The sequence below is a fragment of the Erythrolamprus reginae genome, chromosome 6 (genome assembly GCF_031021105.1).
Source record: "Erythrolamprus reginae isolate rEryReg1 chromosome 6, rEryReg1.hap1, whole genome shotgun sequence".
In the NCBI taxonomy this organism is placed as follows: Eukaryota; Metazoa; Chordata; class Lepidosauria; order Squamata; family Dipsadidae; genus Erythrolamprus; species Erythrolamprus reginae.
The window spans coordinates 20,907,935-20,923,863 of NC_091955.1; the positions used below are offsets into that span (position 1 = coordinate 20,907,935).

General features: G+C 36.9%; 1 protein-coding gene across 4 annotated transcripts in view; it reads right to left on the minus strand.

The window, feature by feature from the left end:
- Positions 1-7,485: 7,485 nt before the first annotated feature.
- The window catches only part of BRD1 (bromodomain containing 1), a 56,427-nt gene continuing 47,983 nt past the window's right edge, over positions 7,486-15,929 (minus strand). For 2 of the 4 annotated variants that reach the window (XM_070755365.1, XM_070755363.1), the window contains exons 11-13: positions 13,362-13,471; positions 11,450-11,604; positions 7,486-9,325 (exon numbers count right to left, since the gene is read on the minus strand). In XM_070755365.1, coding sequence (XP_070611466.1) covers positions 9,142-9,325; positions 11,450-11,604; positions 13,362-13,471 — 449 coding nt within the window. In that variant the 3' untranslated portion in view covers positions 7,486-9,141. Of the gene's footprint in view, positions 9,326-11,445; positions 11,605-13,361; positions 13,472-15,929 lie in introns of all 4 variants that reach the window. The other 2 variants (XM_070755367.1, XM_070755364.1) reach the window with 1 other exon arrangement.

Consider the following 15,929-nt stretch of genomic DNA (forward strand, 5'->3'; position numbering starts at 1 on the left):
AACTGGAACAAGGCAAGCCTGTTTGTTGGAGAAGGATAAGGGCAAAGTCTTGTGCGTGGTTCCATGCTTGTCTTTTGTGACTTTTTCGCCACTGGGCTTGAAGTCCCGCGCAGGCCGGAAAGGGTCCCTGAAGATGGTCCATTAAGACGCGGGGGAAATACTTAATATTTAACAGTACGTATTCCCCTAAACGGAGAAAGGAGGACAGAACTACGAAGGAAACTATAGATCTCAACCTATTTTCATTGGATGTTATTTCAAGGGTTCGGAATGTGTTCTGATTTCTCGGAAGACTTAAACATATTGAGGGAAAGGTTAGTTGGGGGAAAGATCAGAAGCAACGTGAGAAAATATTATTTTACTGAAAGAGTAGTAGATGCTTGGAAGAAACTTCCAGCAGACGTGGTTGGTAAATGCACAGTAACTGAATTTAAACATGCCTGGGAGTCCTAAGATAAAATACAAGAAATAGTTATAAGGGCAGACTAGACGGACCGTGAGGTCTTTTTCTGCCGTCAATCTTCTATGTTTCTATGTTTCTATACGTACCTCTCCCTCACTTTAATCCAATTCACGTGCAATTTTCGTCATCTCGGATGTCAAAAGTCCTCTTCAAACACGATGGACGAACATCATATCCCAAGGAACTTGTCATTTTCATTTGAAATATAACCACTTTTTTTTGTAAACCTGACCACTGAAATTCAGCAATAAAGAAGACTACTACTATCCAGAATGAAAGAATGTATCTAGTTATTTTTTTAAAAAATTATTTTTTAACCAAGAGGCAATATGAAATTCCCCATCCGCATATAATGTATGTCTAAGAGCATTTTTTGGTGTCAAGTTGATGTGATACCCATGTCCTTTTAGATTTATTTTAACCACCAGCAGATCAAGCCTGTATAAAAAATACCCGTCCTTTTAACAGTCAAATAAAAATGACTATAAATGAGGCATGCATGAAAAGGAAAACATGAATAACCATGGGCAAGCATGAAGAAAGAGTCTCCATCAAAATTCTTTATTTCTTCCAGTACAGCATTAGACATATAGCTACTGAGTAAATTTCAAAAAACAAAAAACCAGGATAAAATGTAGCATTAAAACAGACCCATATGGAAAAAAATCAAACATTAGGGAAAATAATAACACACCGTATATAATATCAAGAAATATTTATCCTTGTTCAGTTTTAAGGGAATTGTCCTGCCGATGGATAAATGGGCTTGACTATAATACTTCTCTCTCATCTAAATTGAAGGAGTTTGTTTTTATCGAATTCTTATGGTTCTGCTGTATTTGTGTACTGAAGGCAACTGACACTATACCTTACACCACTATTTTATCAACCTTAAAAACCTTGAAATATGTGGATTTTGTCTTCCAGAATTCACTAGCTCTCTAGGGAAATACACATACACAAGTATCTCTATTTAAGAACGCCTGTACTTAGGAACTTTTCTAAAGAACCGGGTGTTCAATTTTTTTTGCCTCTTCTTAAGAACCATTTTCTACTTAAGAAAAATTTCCCAGGAAATTTGAGAGCGGCACGAAGGCCCGGCCAGTTTCCTGCCATTCCCCCTGGATTTCTGTCTCTGGCGCAGTGTAGGGGAGGCAACCTCACGCCGCCTCCGAGTCTTTTTATTTTAATTCCTTAAAGTTTTGGATTTTTTTGATTCCCCTCACCTCACCTTCTTCCTTCGGCAGCGACTGTCCTCCTCCTCTTCTCCCTCCTCCTCCCACCAAAGTTTTGAGCTTTTATTGCTTTCCTAATGGGTTTACATGCTCCATTTGCTTTTACATTGATTCCTATAGGAAAAATTGCTTCTATTTACAAACTTTTCTACTTAAGAACCTGGTCACCGAACGGATTCAGTTCTTAAGTAGAGGTACTCTTCTATATCAAAGTTGCCCAGATTGAGAAACACCCTAAAATACACAGTTGTAAAACTGAGCAATCCAATGATAGAATTGCCAGTAAGAAGAGTCACGTTCTACGAGGTCATCCTTTGGAAATGGCCATCAGTAGGAAGAAAATAATTGCCTTCTTTTTTGGTGTAAAACTGCTGATCTTAGCTGATGCACTACCACACCTTCTCCAACGGCCATCCTTGAAACATGAGGACTTGGAAGTTGCACCTGTAGAGCTCTCAGGCTGGAGAAGGCTACTAGGATGTGAGCACAGCTGGAATTGTATGTGGCCCAACAATGAATTGAAGCAACTGAAGGAAAGATACGAATAGCTCACATAAAAGGGGGATAAGAGATTTAAATGAGAAACAAAACACCCTACCTAATTCAGAAAACATTCATAGAAACATAGAAACATAGAAGACTGACGGCAGAAAAAGACCCCATGGTCCATCTAGTCTGCCCTTTTACTATTTCCTGTATTTTATCTTACAATGGATATATGTTTATCCCAGGCATGTTTAAATTCGGTTACTGTGGATTTACCAACCACGTCTGCTGGAATCATCAAAATGTTTCTAATAAATCAGTTTTATCCTATGGTGCACTATTTTGCCCAGGTAAAGGTGATGTGTGTTTTAGTTTTGTGTGTCTGTGTGTATGAGAGAGACTGTCTATCAACATTAAAAGTTTGCTTATGTGTGCTGCCCTTATTTATTAGGATTAGGACTGATTCAATCTATGAATCAACCAATCAATTTGGGACAGCTAGGGGCGAGGATTGTATGTTTGCTGCTTTTAAAATTTTGGAGATGCAGTGTGACACTGCATCTGCAATAAATTATACACAATTTTATTCTACATTTAGTCTTACTTTAGTCAACAATATAGACAGGAAATCTTTGTGGGCAAAATAGTCTGCGCCATCTGGTGGACGATGAGAGAAACAACAACTGCAAAATGTGGACAGGGAGACATTTCTACTTGTGAAGAGTTGCAGGCCTTCCCAGGGATGATTATTTGATGAGGAAAGGCATACCAGAACTGAAGACATTCAAATCGCTTTGAACTCAGCACTTAGATATTTTTTTTTAACATTCATGGTTAAATGTTGATTTTTTTAGCACAAGAAATTATTGACTATCTGGGCAGCAATGAAATTTGTGCTTCATTAATCTATATTACATTAAATCAAATATAATTTGTCTTTACCCTTCTCAGCTCAGTATTGTGGCATTTATAACTTGGTTAAATGAACATCTTTATGATTGAAATATGGAAAATACAGTGGTACCTCTACTTATGAAGTTAATTCGTTCTGTGACCAGGTTCTTAAATAGAAAAATTTGTAAGAAGTAATTTTTTTAAAAAAAATCAATGTAAAAGCAAATAATGTGTGCGATTGGGGAAACCACAGGGAAGGTGGAGGTCCTATTTCCTCTCAGGAGATTCCTAGAGAGGCCCCACAGAGGCTTTTCCCTGTCTTTTCTGTCCGTTTCTTCCCAGGATATTCCTAGAGAGGCCCAACAGAGGATTCTCTCTGCCTTTTCCGGCCCCGTTTCCTCCTAGGAGATTCCTAGAGAGGCCCACAGAGGCTTCTCCCTGCCTTTTCTGGTTACAGTTTCGGAGGCTCGGGTTTGTAAGTGGAGAATGGTTCTTGAGAAAAGGCAAAAAAATCTTGGAACACCCAATTCTTACTAGAAAGGTTCGGAAGAGGCGTTTGTAGCTAGAGGTACCACTGTATAAGCCTTCGCATGTTAATTTTATTTGCCCATGAACGTTTTAAAACATTTGGTCCAATTGATTTATAGCAACATTTTTTTCCCTTCCATTCAATCATGTCCAATTCTCAGAGATTATTTGGACAACTCCCTGCAATTGTTTTGGCAAGTTTTTTTCAGAGCTGGTTTGGCACTGCTTTCTTTCCAGGGCTGAGGTAAAGTTTCTTGCTTAGGGTCACCCAGATGGCTTTGTGCCCAATGCTGAACTAGACTTCAAGTCTCTTGGTTTTTAGCCTGATGTCCCACTACTATACCAAACTGGCTCTAGTAATAGCATATACCAAGTCAATTAATCTTCTAAAAGAGTAATATTTTAATCTAGCAGACAATCTAGTAATATTTTAATCTAGTAATATTTTATTATAGTAATATAATAAAATATTTTAATCTATTTTAATATTTCTAATATTTTAATCTAGCAGACAATCTAGTTATCGAAGCGTGGAACTCATTACCGGACTCAATTGTGTCAACCCCTAGCCCCCAACGGTTCTCCCTTAGGCTCGCCACGATTGACCTCTCCAGGTTCCTAAGAGGCCAGTAAGGGGCGTACATAAGTGCACTGGTGTGCCTTTCGTCCCCTGTCCAATTGTCTTTCCTTTCTTTCACCTATCTTATATATTCTTTTCCTTTCATATATTCTCTCCTCTAAGTTCACTTTCACCCTCTTTTATATTATCACATGTCTATTTTTCTTCCTATGTATTTGTGTATTGGACAAATGAATAAATAAAAAAATAAAAAAACATTTCTATCAAACTAGAACATTAGTTTTATTTTTTTTGAAAAACATCAAAATTAAGTGCACACACCAGTTGGAGCCCACATTTCAAGATAATATAGTAATGCAATATTACCACTTGATTAACAGTCTGTGTTGCTATTAACACCAGCCTAAGAATATAAATAACTTTCATTTGTCTTGCTTAGGACTTCCACAAAATAAATAGGTGTGTTTGTGTTTGTTTGTGTGTGTGTATGTTTGCATGGACAATATAACTTTTTTTCTGTTTTGTCCTCATGCTATTAGCTTCATTGCTAGAATGATCCCAATTACACACAGGACCTAATTTGGATAACAATCTGATAGCCTATTAACCTTTGTGTTACTGGTGGTGCAACCAAGCGAAATCTAAACAGAGAGATCAGCTAGCTCAAACCAGTTCAGGTATATCCCTACCCCTCAACTTCCTGCACTGCTTTCAGGATTATTCTGCTTTGATTGACAGCTCAGAGACCTGAATCAAATTGCTGCTAACCAACAGTGGCAATACATTGAGATTAGCTGCATAGAGGAGCAAGACCTCTCTCTTCTGGTTCCTGCCATAATTATTCCCACAATTGTCAGCTGCTGATGATTGCATTTGAACATAGGGTAGTTTTAGAGTAATTCTTATGGTTGGGAGGGAACCTGGAGGTCTTCTAATCCGACTCTCTAGGAAACCCTATTCCATCCCAGACAAATGGCTGTTCAATCTCTTCTTCAAAACCTCCAGTGATGGAGTACTGTACTCCCAATTTCTGGAGACAAGTCTTGATCATCTGATCTCAGTGAGGACATTTCTCCTTAGTTCTATGTTGGATCTCTGTTTAATGATTTTCCTCGCATTTCTTCTCGTCTTGTTCCCAAAAGCTTTGAAGAACATGTCAGCCTCTCTTCTCTGTGCCAGAGAAGTGTTGGAAGACTGCTCTCATGTCACCCCTAGTTAACTCTGTTTTTATTTGACTAGAAACCCCTAATTCCTGCAAATGTTCATTGTAGCCTAGTTTCTTACTGGCACAGGCTTAGCACTATCAACTCACTTAAAGTACCTGGTGCAATGTACAAGTACTCCCCAAAATAGCAAATGTTTACCCATCTGTCAAATCGCCTTATCCTTCAAGACAATCCTGTATTAAGGATATTAGATTTCACACACATAAACACAGGAAATTGAAGGGAAACCAACCGGACAAAATTCAGTAAACCATAATCATAACGCATCAGTTCATTATCTAAACTATTTTGTATGATCAATCAGTCAATGGAAATATACACAAACTCCCTCGCAGTGCTCTATCTAATATACTAGAACAGATTTGGATGACGTACAGGTAGCTGCGGAGGAAATAAAACATTTCCAGTGCATGACAAAAGTACACTCTCATTTCTACTTCGAATTCTCATGAAAATGTCATCATATAGATAAAACAATGCCTTTTTTGCATTCATTCTGTAATGGGTTAAAAAGGAAAAACAGCTTTTATTATAATTTAGACAAGTATCTTTTTTGAATTAAAACTTACCTTGAACAAAATGCTAGCATATTTTTAAAAAATCATTCTTCTGCCAAGGGGTTTAAGCATTCTAAGTGATAGTGACAATAAATTAAACAGGTTTTGAAGTATTTATGAAAGATATGCCTAATGTCTAGACATGTGCAAAAGCAAAAGAAATGTTAAAGCAGCAAATAGATTATAAACCATATATATTTTTGTTAGGTATAGTATCAGAAAAGCATGATAAAGGGAATACTGTATCTGTTACATGTTTTGACAGCAGCAAGAACTGTATTTGCATAGCACTGGAAAAATGAAGAAACAGCTATAGAAGATGTAATTAAAAAAATACTATACTATGCAGAAATAGATTGACATTAAAGAGATAAAGAAGATACAGAATATATTCCAGTAAGGAACTTGTTTTATCAATGGTTGGATAATAAAGGTAGAAATTAGGAACTAGAGAAGTACTAATGTAAACAAATTGATCCAGACAATACGCTGTTCACAAAGCACTTATATATGTAAAGAGAAAATGTATAAATAAATTGTTTAAAAAAAGGATATGTCTACATTGATGTAGACCTACACTCACCCTTACTGGATAAACTTATACTGATAATAGGGGTTTATTTAGTATGACTAATAAAAATTCTAGCAAGAATGAGGTAGGAGTTGTATATAATTAAACTCAAAATGTGTATTATTCTACAGAGAGAGAGGGGGGGGAGGGAGAGGAGAAAGGTTAATATAATATAGGTTCCCCCCAGCACAAAGCCGAAATCACCAGCCTGAAGATGACAAGTGGGACCTCATCAAAACATCACCAGGAACCTCTGAAACTTAAATGGGAAGAAACCCAAACATGTCAAGACCTTCATACCTGTACTCATAAAAATCTATGAATATATATTGAGATATATATATATACCGATAAAAAAAAAATAAAGGGAACACTCAAATAACACATCCTAGATATGAATGAATGAAATATTCTCATTGAATACTTTGTTTTGTACAAAGTTGAATGCGCAAAACAGCATATGAAATTGATTGTCAATCAGTGTTGCTTCCTAAGTGGACAGTTTGATTTCACAGAAGTTTGATTTACTTGGAGTTATATTGTGTTGTTTAAGTGTCCCCTTTATTTTTTTTTTGAGCAGAGTGTGTATACACACACATACATACACACACACACACACACATTTATAGCTGAATTTTTGAATTCTTGTTATCAAAGGAAACTTCAAATACTTCCAAGAGTTCATCTAGCAATGACATTCATTTGAGTATTAGATTACAAGTGCATACAAAACTTGGGTTGCAGCAACTGTATATTTGAAATATTATGAAATATTGCCTAAAGCTCATGAATGTATACATTCTTAATTCAGATCCTTATGCTAAACTGAACTCTTAAGAAAAAAGCTAGAGGATTTTCCATCATGAGGACTAGGGTTCAATAGAAATTCAACAATTCTGGATATGTGCAAAGACATTTTAAGGGGCCAAATTCATGACAAAAGTATCATTTGAGAAAGGAATTTTATTTCAAGCTCTAAGGGGACAGGGTATTACAAACCATAGGGAATAAAAACATTAGAAACTATTCCAAAATTGGCTGTAGCTTTAAAATAAAGATTCAAGCAGGATTTACAACGAAGAATACCCAATGAAACGGTTTTAAAAGATTTTAAAAGTATTGGCTTTACCATATTTTCGAATCCATTATTTTAAGAAAAAAAAGCTGGGCATAAATATTCCGTGCATTCGTATGCATTATTTGGTGTTGCATATTATATACCTTGGTACAGTATTTAAATTATCAATGAAGAGTTCAACGCAGTGCACTTATAAATAGTCATTATAAATCACATTGAAAACATACTTGCTATTTTCATTGTTACAAATTCAGTATCCCAGTGAACATAGAAAGAAAGTAGCTACAACAATCAATAGTTGACTTTATTTTTTAATATAAAAGATATTAATGGAAACCCACCCTACCATTTCCTTCCCTAACTGTAATGCTTTACCTCTTTGAAATAAAAATAAAGTACTAATTCTATATACATCACATGTACCATACAAAAATGTATCCAAATTTTCTATTGCTACCAAAGTGTTCTAAAATTAAAAGTTACATAAATTCCCTCACTGAAGCAAAGATTACAAGTTACAAAAAAAGGTCAAATTACACACAACCCATCAAGTTATTTTATACAACCATTTTCAAGACAACTTTTTCTCTCAAAGCAAATTGTCTTATGTGCCTGTATAAAAATGTATATCAATATACTTTTCTTATTTATTTCTCTTTATAAAGCAAAGTAATACATTTTCTACAATAAATATAACACAGGGAGGCACATAAAATTCAGGGGAGATAGATGGGATATGGGCTAGTGAGAAATAATACACTTAACAAGCTTTAAGCCAGTGTTGTGTAATCACAACAAATGTCTAAAATGGTATTTTGGGCAACAATGGAGTGTTTTTAGATATTTTTTTCAACTGATGTACATAGATAGCATAATTTTATTCCCGTTATATTTCTCACAAAGTACCCTCCAAAATAATTCCTTATTTAAAATATTTATTTGTTGTCATAAATTTACAGTTTAGGTATGTGGTACTTTGTGCAAAGAGTAATGATTTTTGCAAAGTCAAACATTCAGAGGCCTTGTTAAAAACTATGGATCACAAAAAAGTTACATAAGCAGCACCGCATCATAATATATGATTTACTAAACCAATCTGATGTTATTTCCTTAAAAAGTCCCTTAGCACCTAATGCTGGATAGTGGTGCCTATGTATTTCTTTTATGTGAAAAGAAATGGAAGCAACAATCTATCTTTTTCCCAAACAAAAGAAAGAATTTTTTTAAAGCTACATCTAAAATCAGAATAAGTTAAGAGCTGACTATACATATATATACATTTTATAAACACTATGAACAAAGATATATTTTAATGGAAATGCTTGAAACAGCAACATAATGATAAAACTTTAAATCAATATGGCAATGGTGATTTAGAGAAGCTGCTCAACCAGTTTAGTCTGCAGAATTCTGCCACTGGATCAATGATTACTGAGCTGTATCTTCAATACATTCTTGTAGACAAAGAGGTTAATTTGTAGTTCTCTACACAAGGTTGTTTTATATCTTGGTGACAACCTATGTTAGTCAATATCACTGAAGTCACTGACTGGCTCTCCATGAACTCTACTTAAATGGTTCATAGCACGATCAAAAGCAACTCTTACAGCTTTACGAATACTTGAGTTTCGACCTTCCATCATTTTTAATTTATCTATTGTTTCGTCGATCCCAAGTGGAATCATTTTGGATTTTGGAAGCCACTGCCTGTAAACAAATTAAAGAAAAAAATATTAAAAATGAATTTTGGAGTAAAAGAAAAATTAAATACTGAATGCTTCTCCAGTAATTCTTTTTCCAAATGTCTATCATATCATTTTAAGTAACATTATATACTTTTGGGGGGCTGGTGAAGCACTTAGCCTTTGCTATAGTTCTAGGTTTCATGGGAGAAACAAGACTAAGAGCAAGGTTTAATTTAAAGTTTGCTTCAGTTTAAACTTTGTTTCAGTTTAATTTTAGGCTGCGGTGGGGGGGGATATCCAACAATCCAATCATATTAAATTATGATTTAAATGACAACCTTTAGAATAAATATGGAAATTATAATTATAAGAATTAATGTTATTTATGGATTATTTATTAGTTTAACAGATTTGTATGATTCCCCCATCCCACTGAAAGTGCCTCCGGGAAGTGTACAAATTAAAACAATATTGCAATATCTGTTGAAAACTTCAAAAATAAATAAAAAGAACATCTAAACATAAAATAATCATCTGACAGGCTTTTCTACAGGATCTACAAGGTTACTGGAAACCAAACACATTTTCAGGAACTTCAGAAAGTCAAACAGAGATAGGGCTAACCCAGTTATGGGCTCCTACGGGTACGGTCAGGAACGCAGTACAGGTAGGAAAATTTGGAGCCCTACCCCAGAGCACCCAATTTGCAATGAAAGAGGTTGAAACAATGTGCATAAGCCACGGCCACAGTGTGGTAGTAAAAATTTTGGTAGCCCATCACTGGGCTAACCTCACACGGGGGTGGGGTGGGGGGAATCCCATTCTACTCAGCAGGAACTACAGCAAAAAAGTGAAGTGAAACAAATATCAGATGGGGTGAAGTGTTTGAACTTGTCTGGAGGGAGATGAAGGCAATCTTACATACAAAGTGGGGCCCAGGGGAAGAGCCTTCTCTGTCGCGGCCCCGGCCCTCTGGACCAACTCCTCTGGAGATTAGAATTGCCCCCACCCTCCTCGCCTTTCGTAAGCTCCTTAAAACCCACCTCTGCCGTCAGGCATGGGGGAACTGAGATATTCTTTCCCCCTAGGCCTTTACAATTTATGCATGGTATGTTTGTTTGTATGTATGTTTAGTTTTACAATAAGGTTTTTTTAGTTGTTTTAGTATTGGATTTACATGCTGTTTTTTATTACTGTTGTTAGCCGCCCCAAGTCTATGGAGAGGGGTGGCATACAAATCAAATCAAATCAAATCAATCAATCAATCAATAAATAAGGATGCTGACACAAACACACATTTCTTTTTCTCTGCATTATTATTATTATTTGCATTCCTCTTTGATGGTACAGTATTAGTTTTTAAACGTGCTTAGGTAGTCCTTGATCTAGAAACATAACTGGGCTCAAGTTTTCTGTTGCTACATAACTGAGTTTTGCCCCGTTTTACAACCTTTCTTGCCACAGTTCTTAAATAAATCACTGCACTTGTTAAGCTAGCGACATCATTGTTAAGTGAATCTGGTTTCCCCATTGACTCTGCTTGTCAAAAGATTGCAAAAGATGATCACATGACCTCAGAATACTACAACCATCATAATATAAAATCTTTATAATATAAATATAAAGCAGTTGTCAAGCATTTGGGTTTTGATCACATGACCATGGGGATACTGCAACAGACATAAGTGTGAAAAATGGTCATAAGTCACTTTTTTCAATAACTATGCTGTTGTTGTATAGTGACTTATTTTGCTGTTTTATCTTCAAATGGCCATTAAACAAATTATTATAAGTCAAGGGTGACTTTACAAACTTTACACTTTAATAGAAATTATTATATAAAAAGAAAAGTTAAATGAAATATCTCAATTTTATAATATTCCTTCAGTTGTCCTTTGCTTTGCAGATCTATGAAAGTCATAAAGGCAAGGACTGGTTACAAAGCTACTTCTTCGTCCAAGTCATAACTGCAGATGGTTGCTAAAAGCGGCAATCCTTACATAGACTACTTATACTTAAAAAAACACCCTGCTCCTCTAATACAAAATTTAGAGCAATCATTTCCTTTCAAAGAATATTTCCATTAAATATCTATCTGTCTTACAAAGAAAAAAAAATATTTTAAGGGGAGAGAACAATTACTTACCAGCTTCTTTTATTATCAAAAAATAAAACCAAAAAAAGTTTTTCATCTGATTTGGTCTGCATTTGTTCACCAATTTTCAATACATCGAGGGGTGGCACTGGTATTGTAACACCATTGTGATGACCAGCAACACGAGGCATTTTAGGATCAATTATCTATAAAACAGACGCAAACAATACTAAATAACTAGCAATGTTTTAAAAGATTCTTGAAAAATATTTAAAATATTAATATTACTATGAACTTATGAGTAAGTGAAATCTTGAGTTGAATGTACCAATGTATTTTTTCTGAGATATTCTAACTCAGAACCTAATTTCCACACTAATGTCTCCATTCCCTCCCCATTATAGCTCTTCCTCAAGCACTTCTAAATGTTCCATTGGAAGTCAAGAGACCTGATTGAAGTCTGCTTTCATAAAGGGATTGTCTGGTAGAGATTTCCATACTGGATGTAAATTAATTCTGTACAGACTTAATGCTCATCCCAGTAGATATAAACCTAAATACATTACAGGTGTGAGGGCAGAGGTGAAATCAGAGGTGGGCTGCTAAGGTGGAACGGTGACATGTGCTCACCCCTGTGGCTCTGAGTGCTAGCGGAGTCCAGCGCAATTATGCTACTGCACCTGAGAGAGAGAAGGAGAAAGAGGAAAGAAAGAGAGAAAGAAAGAAAGAAAGAAAAAAAGAAAGAAAAAAAGAGCAAGGAAAGAAAAAGAAAGAGATAGGGAGAGAAAGAGAAAAAGAGGAAGTGGAAAGAGACAAGAAAGAAAGAGGAAGGAAGGAAGGAAGGAAGGAAGGGAGAGAACGAGAGAAAAAAGAAAGAGGGAGGGAGGAAGGGAGAGAACGAGAGAAAAAAGAAAGAGGGAGGGAGGGAGGGAGGGAGGGAGGAAGGAAGGAAGGAAGGAAGGAAGGAAGGAAGGAAGGAAGGAAGGAAGGAAGGAAGGAAGGAAGGAAGGAAGGAAACTTATGACCCTATTGAGCCCAAAATGTTAGTTGCTAAGCAAGAGTGCTGTTGTGAATTTCACATTTTACATGTTGGCCATGCCCACCAAGTCACCTGACCACACCCATACAGTCACCTGATCTCCAAGCCATGCCCAAAAAATAAGCCACACCCACAGAACCTGTGGGGAAAATCTTTAGATTTCACCACTGTGTGCAGGGTTTGGGATTCAAAGACAAAAATGTGCTGCTATCTGGAACTCTACAGCTGTGCCGTTTACAGGGTCTTCTGGGAAATATATTAATAGAGTTGCAGAAAATGCTACATGTATTTTGCCTTTGAACCTGAAGTTCAATACAATCCTAAAATTCAGTTTACTGAAGTTCTTAAAAAATGGCATGTGAACAAATTATCATATAAACAATTTCATTATTTTCCAGACTGTTGCTCTCACATTTAGTAACAAGATATGAAAGACAGATGTATGTGAATGTACAGTATATACACACATACATACATACATATATAAAAAGTTTATAGATGTTTATGTGTTTATCACTTTAGGTCAGTGTTTAGCTATGCAATGTATTCTAAATAGATTCAGAAAAGTTTTTTTAACTTATGTTTGTCTGTAACTAACCAACCAGATACAAACTTGTTATTTCATTAACCACTTGTACTTCTGTCTCTGAGTGCAAATTGGGATTATTTTTTATGATATACAAAATACATATTGTTAAAAGTTTATATAACTGAACCTACATAGCAGATAGCTCTACATCCTGACAATTTCAAAAAAACAAGTTATTTATCACATTAGGAATTAAGAAATTGCATACTACATTTTAGATGTGAGTAACAGGATACTTGTTTTTGTCCCTAAAGAAAGTTGATTCCTATATAACAGATCCTTACTCTATAAATTGGATTTTCCCCAAAGCTTTTGTTGATGGAGTGCTAACTTACCAGTGCTGGATAGGAAGGATAGCCACTACATTTGGCCCACACAACTTTTAGAGGTTCAAGGACAGAATTGGAAGTATCCGTTGAAATCCACATGTTATTGTGTCCAACTTCTAAAATGAAGAAAGCTGTTTTAGAAAATAATTCGTTGTGATTTGTATCAGAGGTGGATTCCCCTCAGTTTGGACTGATTCACCCAAATCGGTAGTAACCTGCTGGTGATGTCACAATGATGTCACAGATCTGGTTTGGTCAGTGCTGGTCAATGGGCGCCACAATCGCTCTTTTTTATTTATTTATTTATTTTTTAAAAAAAATTAAAATAATTTTTTTTTCTAAGCATGGGCAGAAGTCGAGTTTCCGGCCATCTTGTTTTTGGCTTTTAAAAAAAAATGGATTTTTTTTGCCACTGTGCACAAGGCAAGGTCACATGGTGCAGGAAAAAGCAAACCAGCAGCAAGGTAAGTTAGAACCCACCGCTGGTCTGTATGGTAAGCTGATGAAAAGACAAAATGATGCTTTTTAAGAATAAAAGGATGAAGAAGCTAAAAAACCATTTTAAGCAACATCTTTTCTTGTCCTATATGAGCTAAGATCTGGTGGTGTAAAGGTTAAGAAGCAGTGGAAGTGATGTGCCGGTGCCTGGAGGCTGTTGGGGTCTGGATGGGTGTCAACAGACTCAAGCTCAACCCGGATAAGACAGAGTGGCTGTGGGTCTTGCCTCCCAAGGACAATTCCATCTGTCCGTCCATCACCCTGGGGGGGGGAGTCACTAACCCCCTCAGAGAGGGTCTGCAACTTGGGCGTCCTCCTCGATCCACAGCTCACATTAGAGAAACATCTTTCAGCTGTGGCGAGGGGGGCGTTTGCCCAGGTTCGCCTGGTGCCCCAGTTGTGGCCCTATTTGGACCGGGAGTCACTGCTCACAGTCACTCATGCCCTCATCACCTCAAGGCTCGACTACTGTAACACTCTCTACATGGGGCTACCTTTGAAAAGTGTTCAGAAACTTCAGATCGTGCAGAATGCAGCTGCGAGAGCTATCATGGGCTTTCCTAAATATGCCCATGTCACACCAACACTCCGCAGTCTGCATTGGTTGCCGATCAGTTTCCGGTCACAATTCAAAGTGTTGGTTATGACCTATAAAGCCCTTCATGGCACTGGACCAGAATATCTCCGGGACCGCCTTCTGCCGCACGAATCCCAGCGACCAGTTAGGTCCCACAGAGTTGGCCTTCTCCGGGTCCCGTCAACTAAACAATGTCGTTTGGCGGGACCCAGGGGAAGAGCCTTCTCTGTGGCGGCCCCGACCCTTTGGAACCAACTCCCCCCAGATATCAGAGTTGCCCCCACCCTCCTAGTCTTTCGTAAGCTCCTTAAAACCCACCTCTGTCGTCAGGCATGGGGGAATTGACATGTTCCCTCCCCCTAGGCTTATAAAATTTATGCATGGTACGCTAGTATGTATGATTGGTTTTAATTTGTGGTGTTTTTTAAATTAACTTAAATATTAGATTTGTTTTACATTGTATTGTTATTGCTGTGAGCCGCCCCGAGTCTGCGGAGAGGGGCGGCATACAAATCTGATTAAACTAAACTAAACTAAACTATTGCTGGCAAATTCTGCCCACAGCTTGGGAATTTGATTCTGATGCTGCTCAAGATCGACTCAGCCTCCCATTCTTCTGACGTTAACAGAATGAGGATCCAGATTGTTGGGCAAAATATGCAAATAATGCTTCTGTATTGGTAAACAGCCCAGAGTGCGCTATACTATGAGATGAAATATAAGCCTAAATGCTATCGTTATTGCTGTCTAGCATGATTAAAAATCAGTTTGATTTAGAAGTTGCCATAAACCAAATCTTTGTAAGTAGTCCTTAACTTATAACAAGTGGAACGAGAATTATATCCACCAAGTGAAGTGGTTGCTAAGTGAGTTATCACCTGATTTTATAACCATTTTTACCTGGTCATTAAACAATCACTGCAGTGGTGGAGTGAATTTGAGCCACTTGGCCTCTCTCAGTGACTTTGCATGCTAGATGCCAGCTGAGAAGGGCACAAATCAGGATTGCATGATTGCAAGATGTTGCTGCTGTTTTAAATGCAAGCAGATTGCCAAAATGATGTGACCATGGTGCAATGTTATAACTTTGAGGCTAGACAGTGCTTTTTCACCATTACTGTAACTGGAACTATCATTAAGGGAGAGGTCATAAGTCAAAGACTGCTTATAATGTATTATTATGGAACGAACTCCCCCCAGAGATTAGAATAGCCCCCACCCTTCTTTGCCTTTCGTAAGTTTCTTAAAACCCACCTCTGTCGTCAGGCACGGGGGGACTGAGATATTCTTTCCCCCTAGGATTTTACAATTTATGTATGGTATGTTTGTATGTATGATTGGTTTTAAAATAAGGGTTTTTAGCTGTTTTAATATTGGATTGTCGCATTTGTTTTTACCACTGTTGTTAACCGCCCAGAGTCTACAGAGAGGGGCGGCATACAAATCCAATAAATAAATAAATTTAATAGAGAAAATAATCACAGAAAGATCATTTGCTA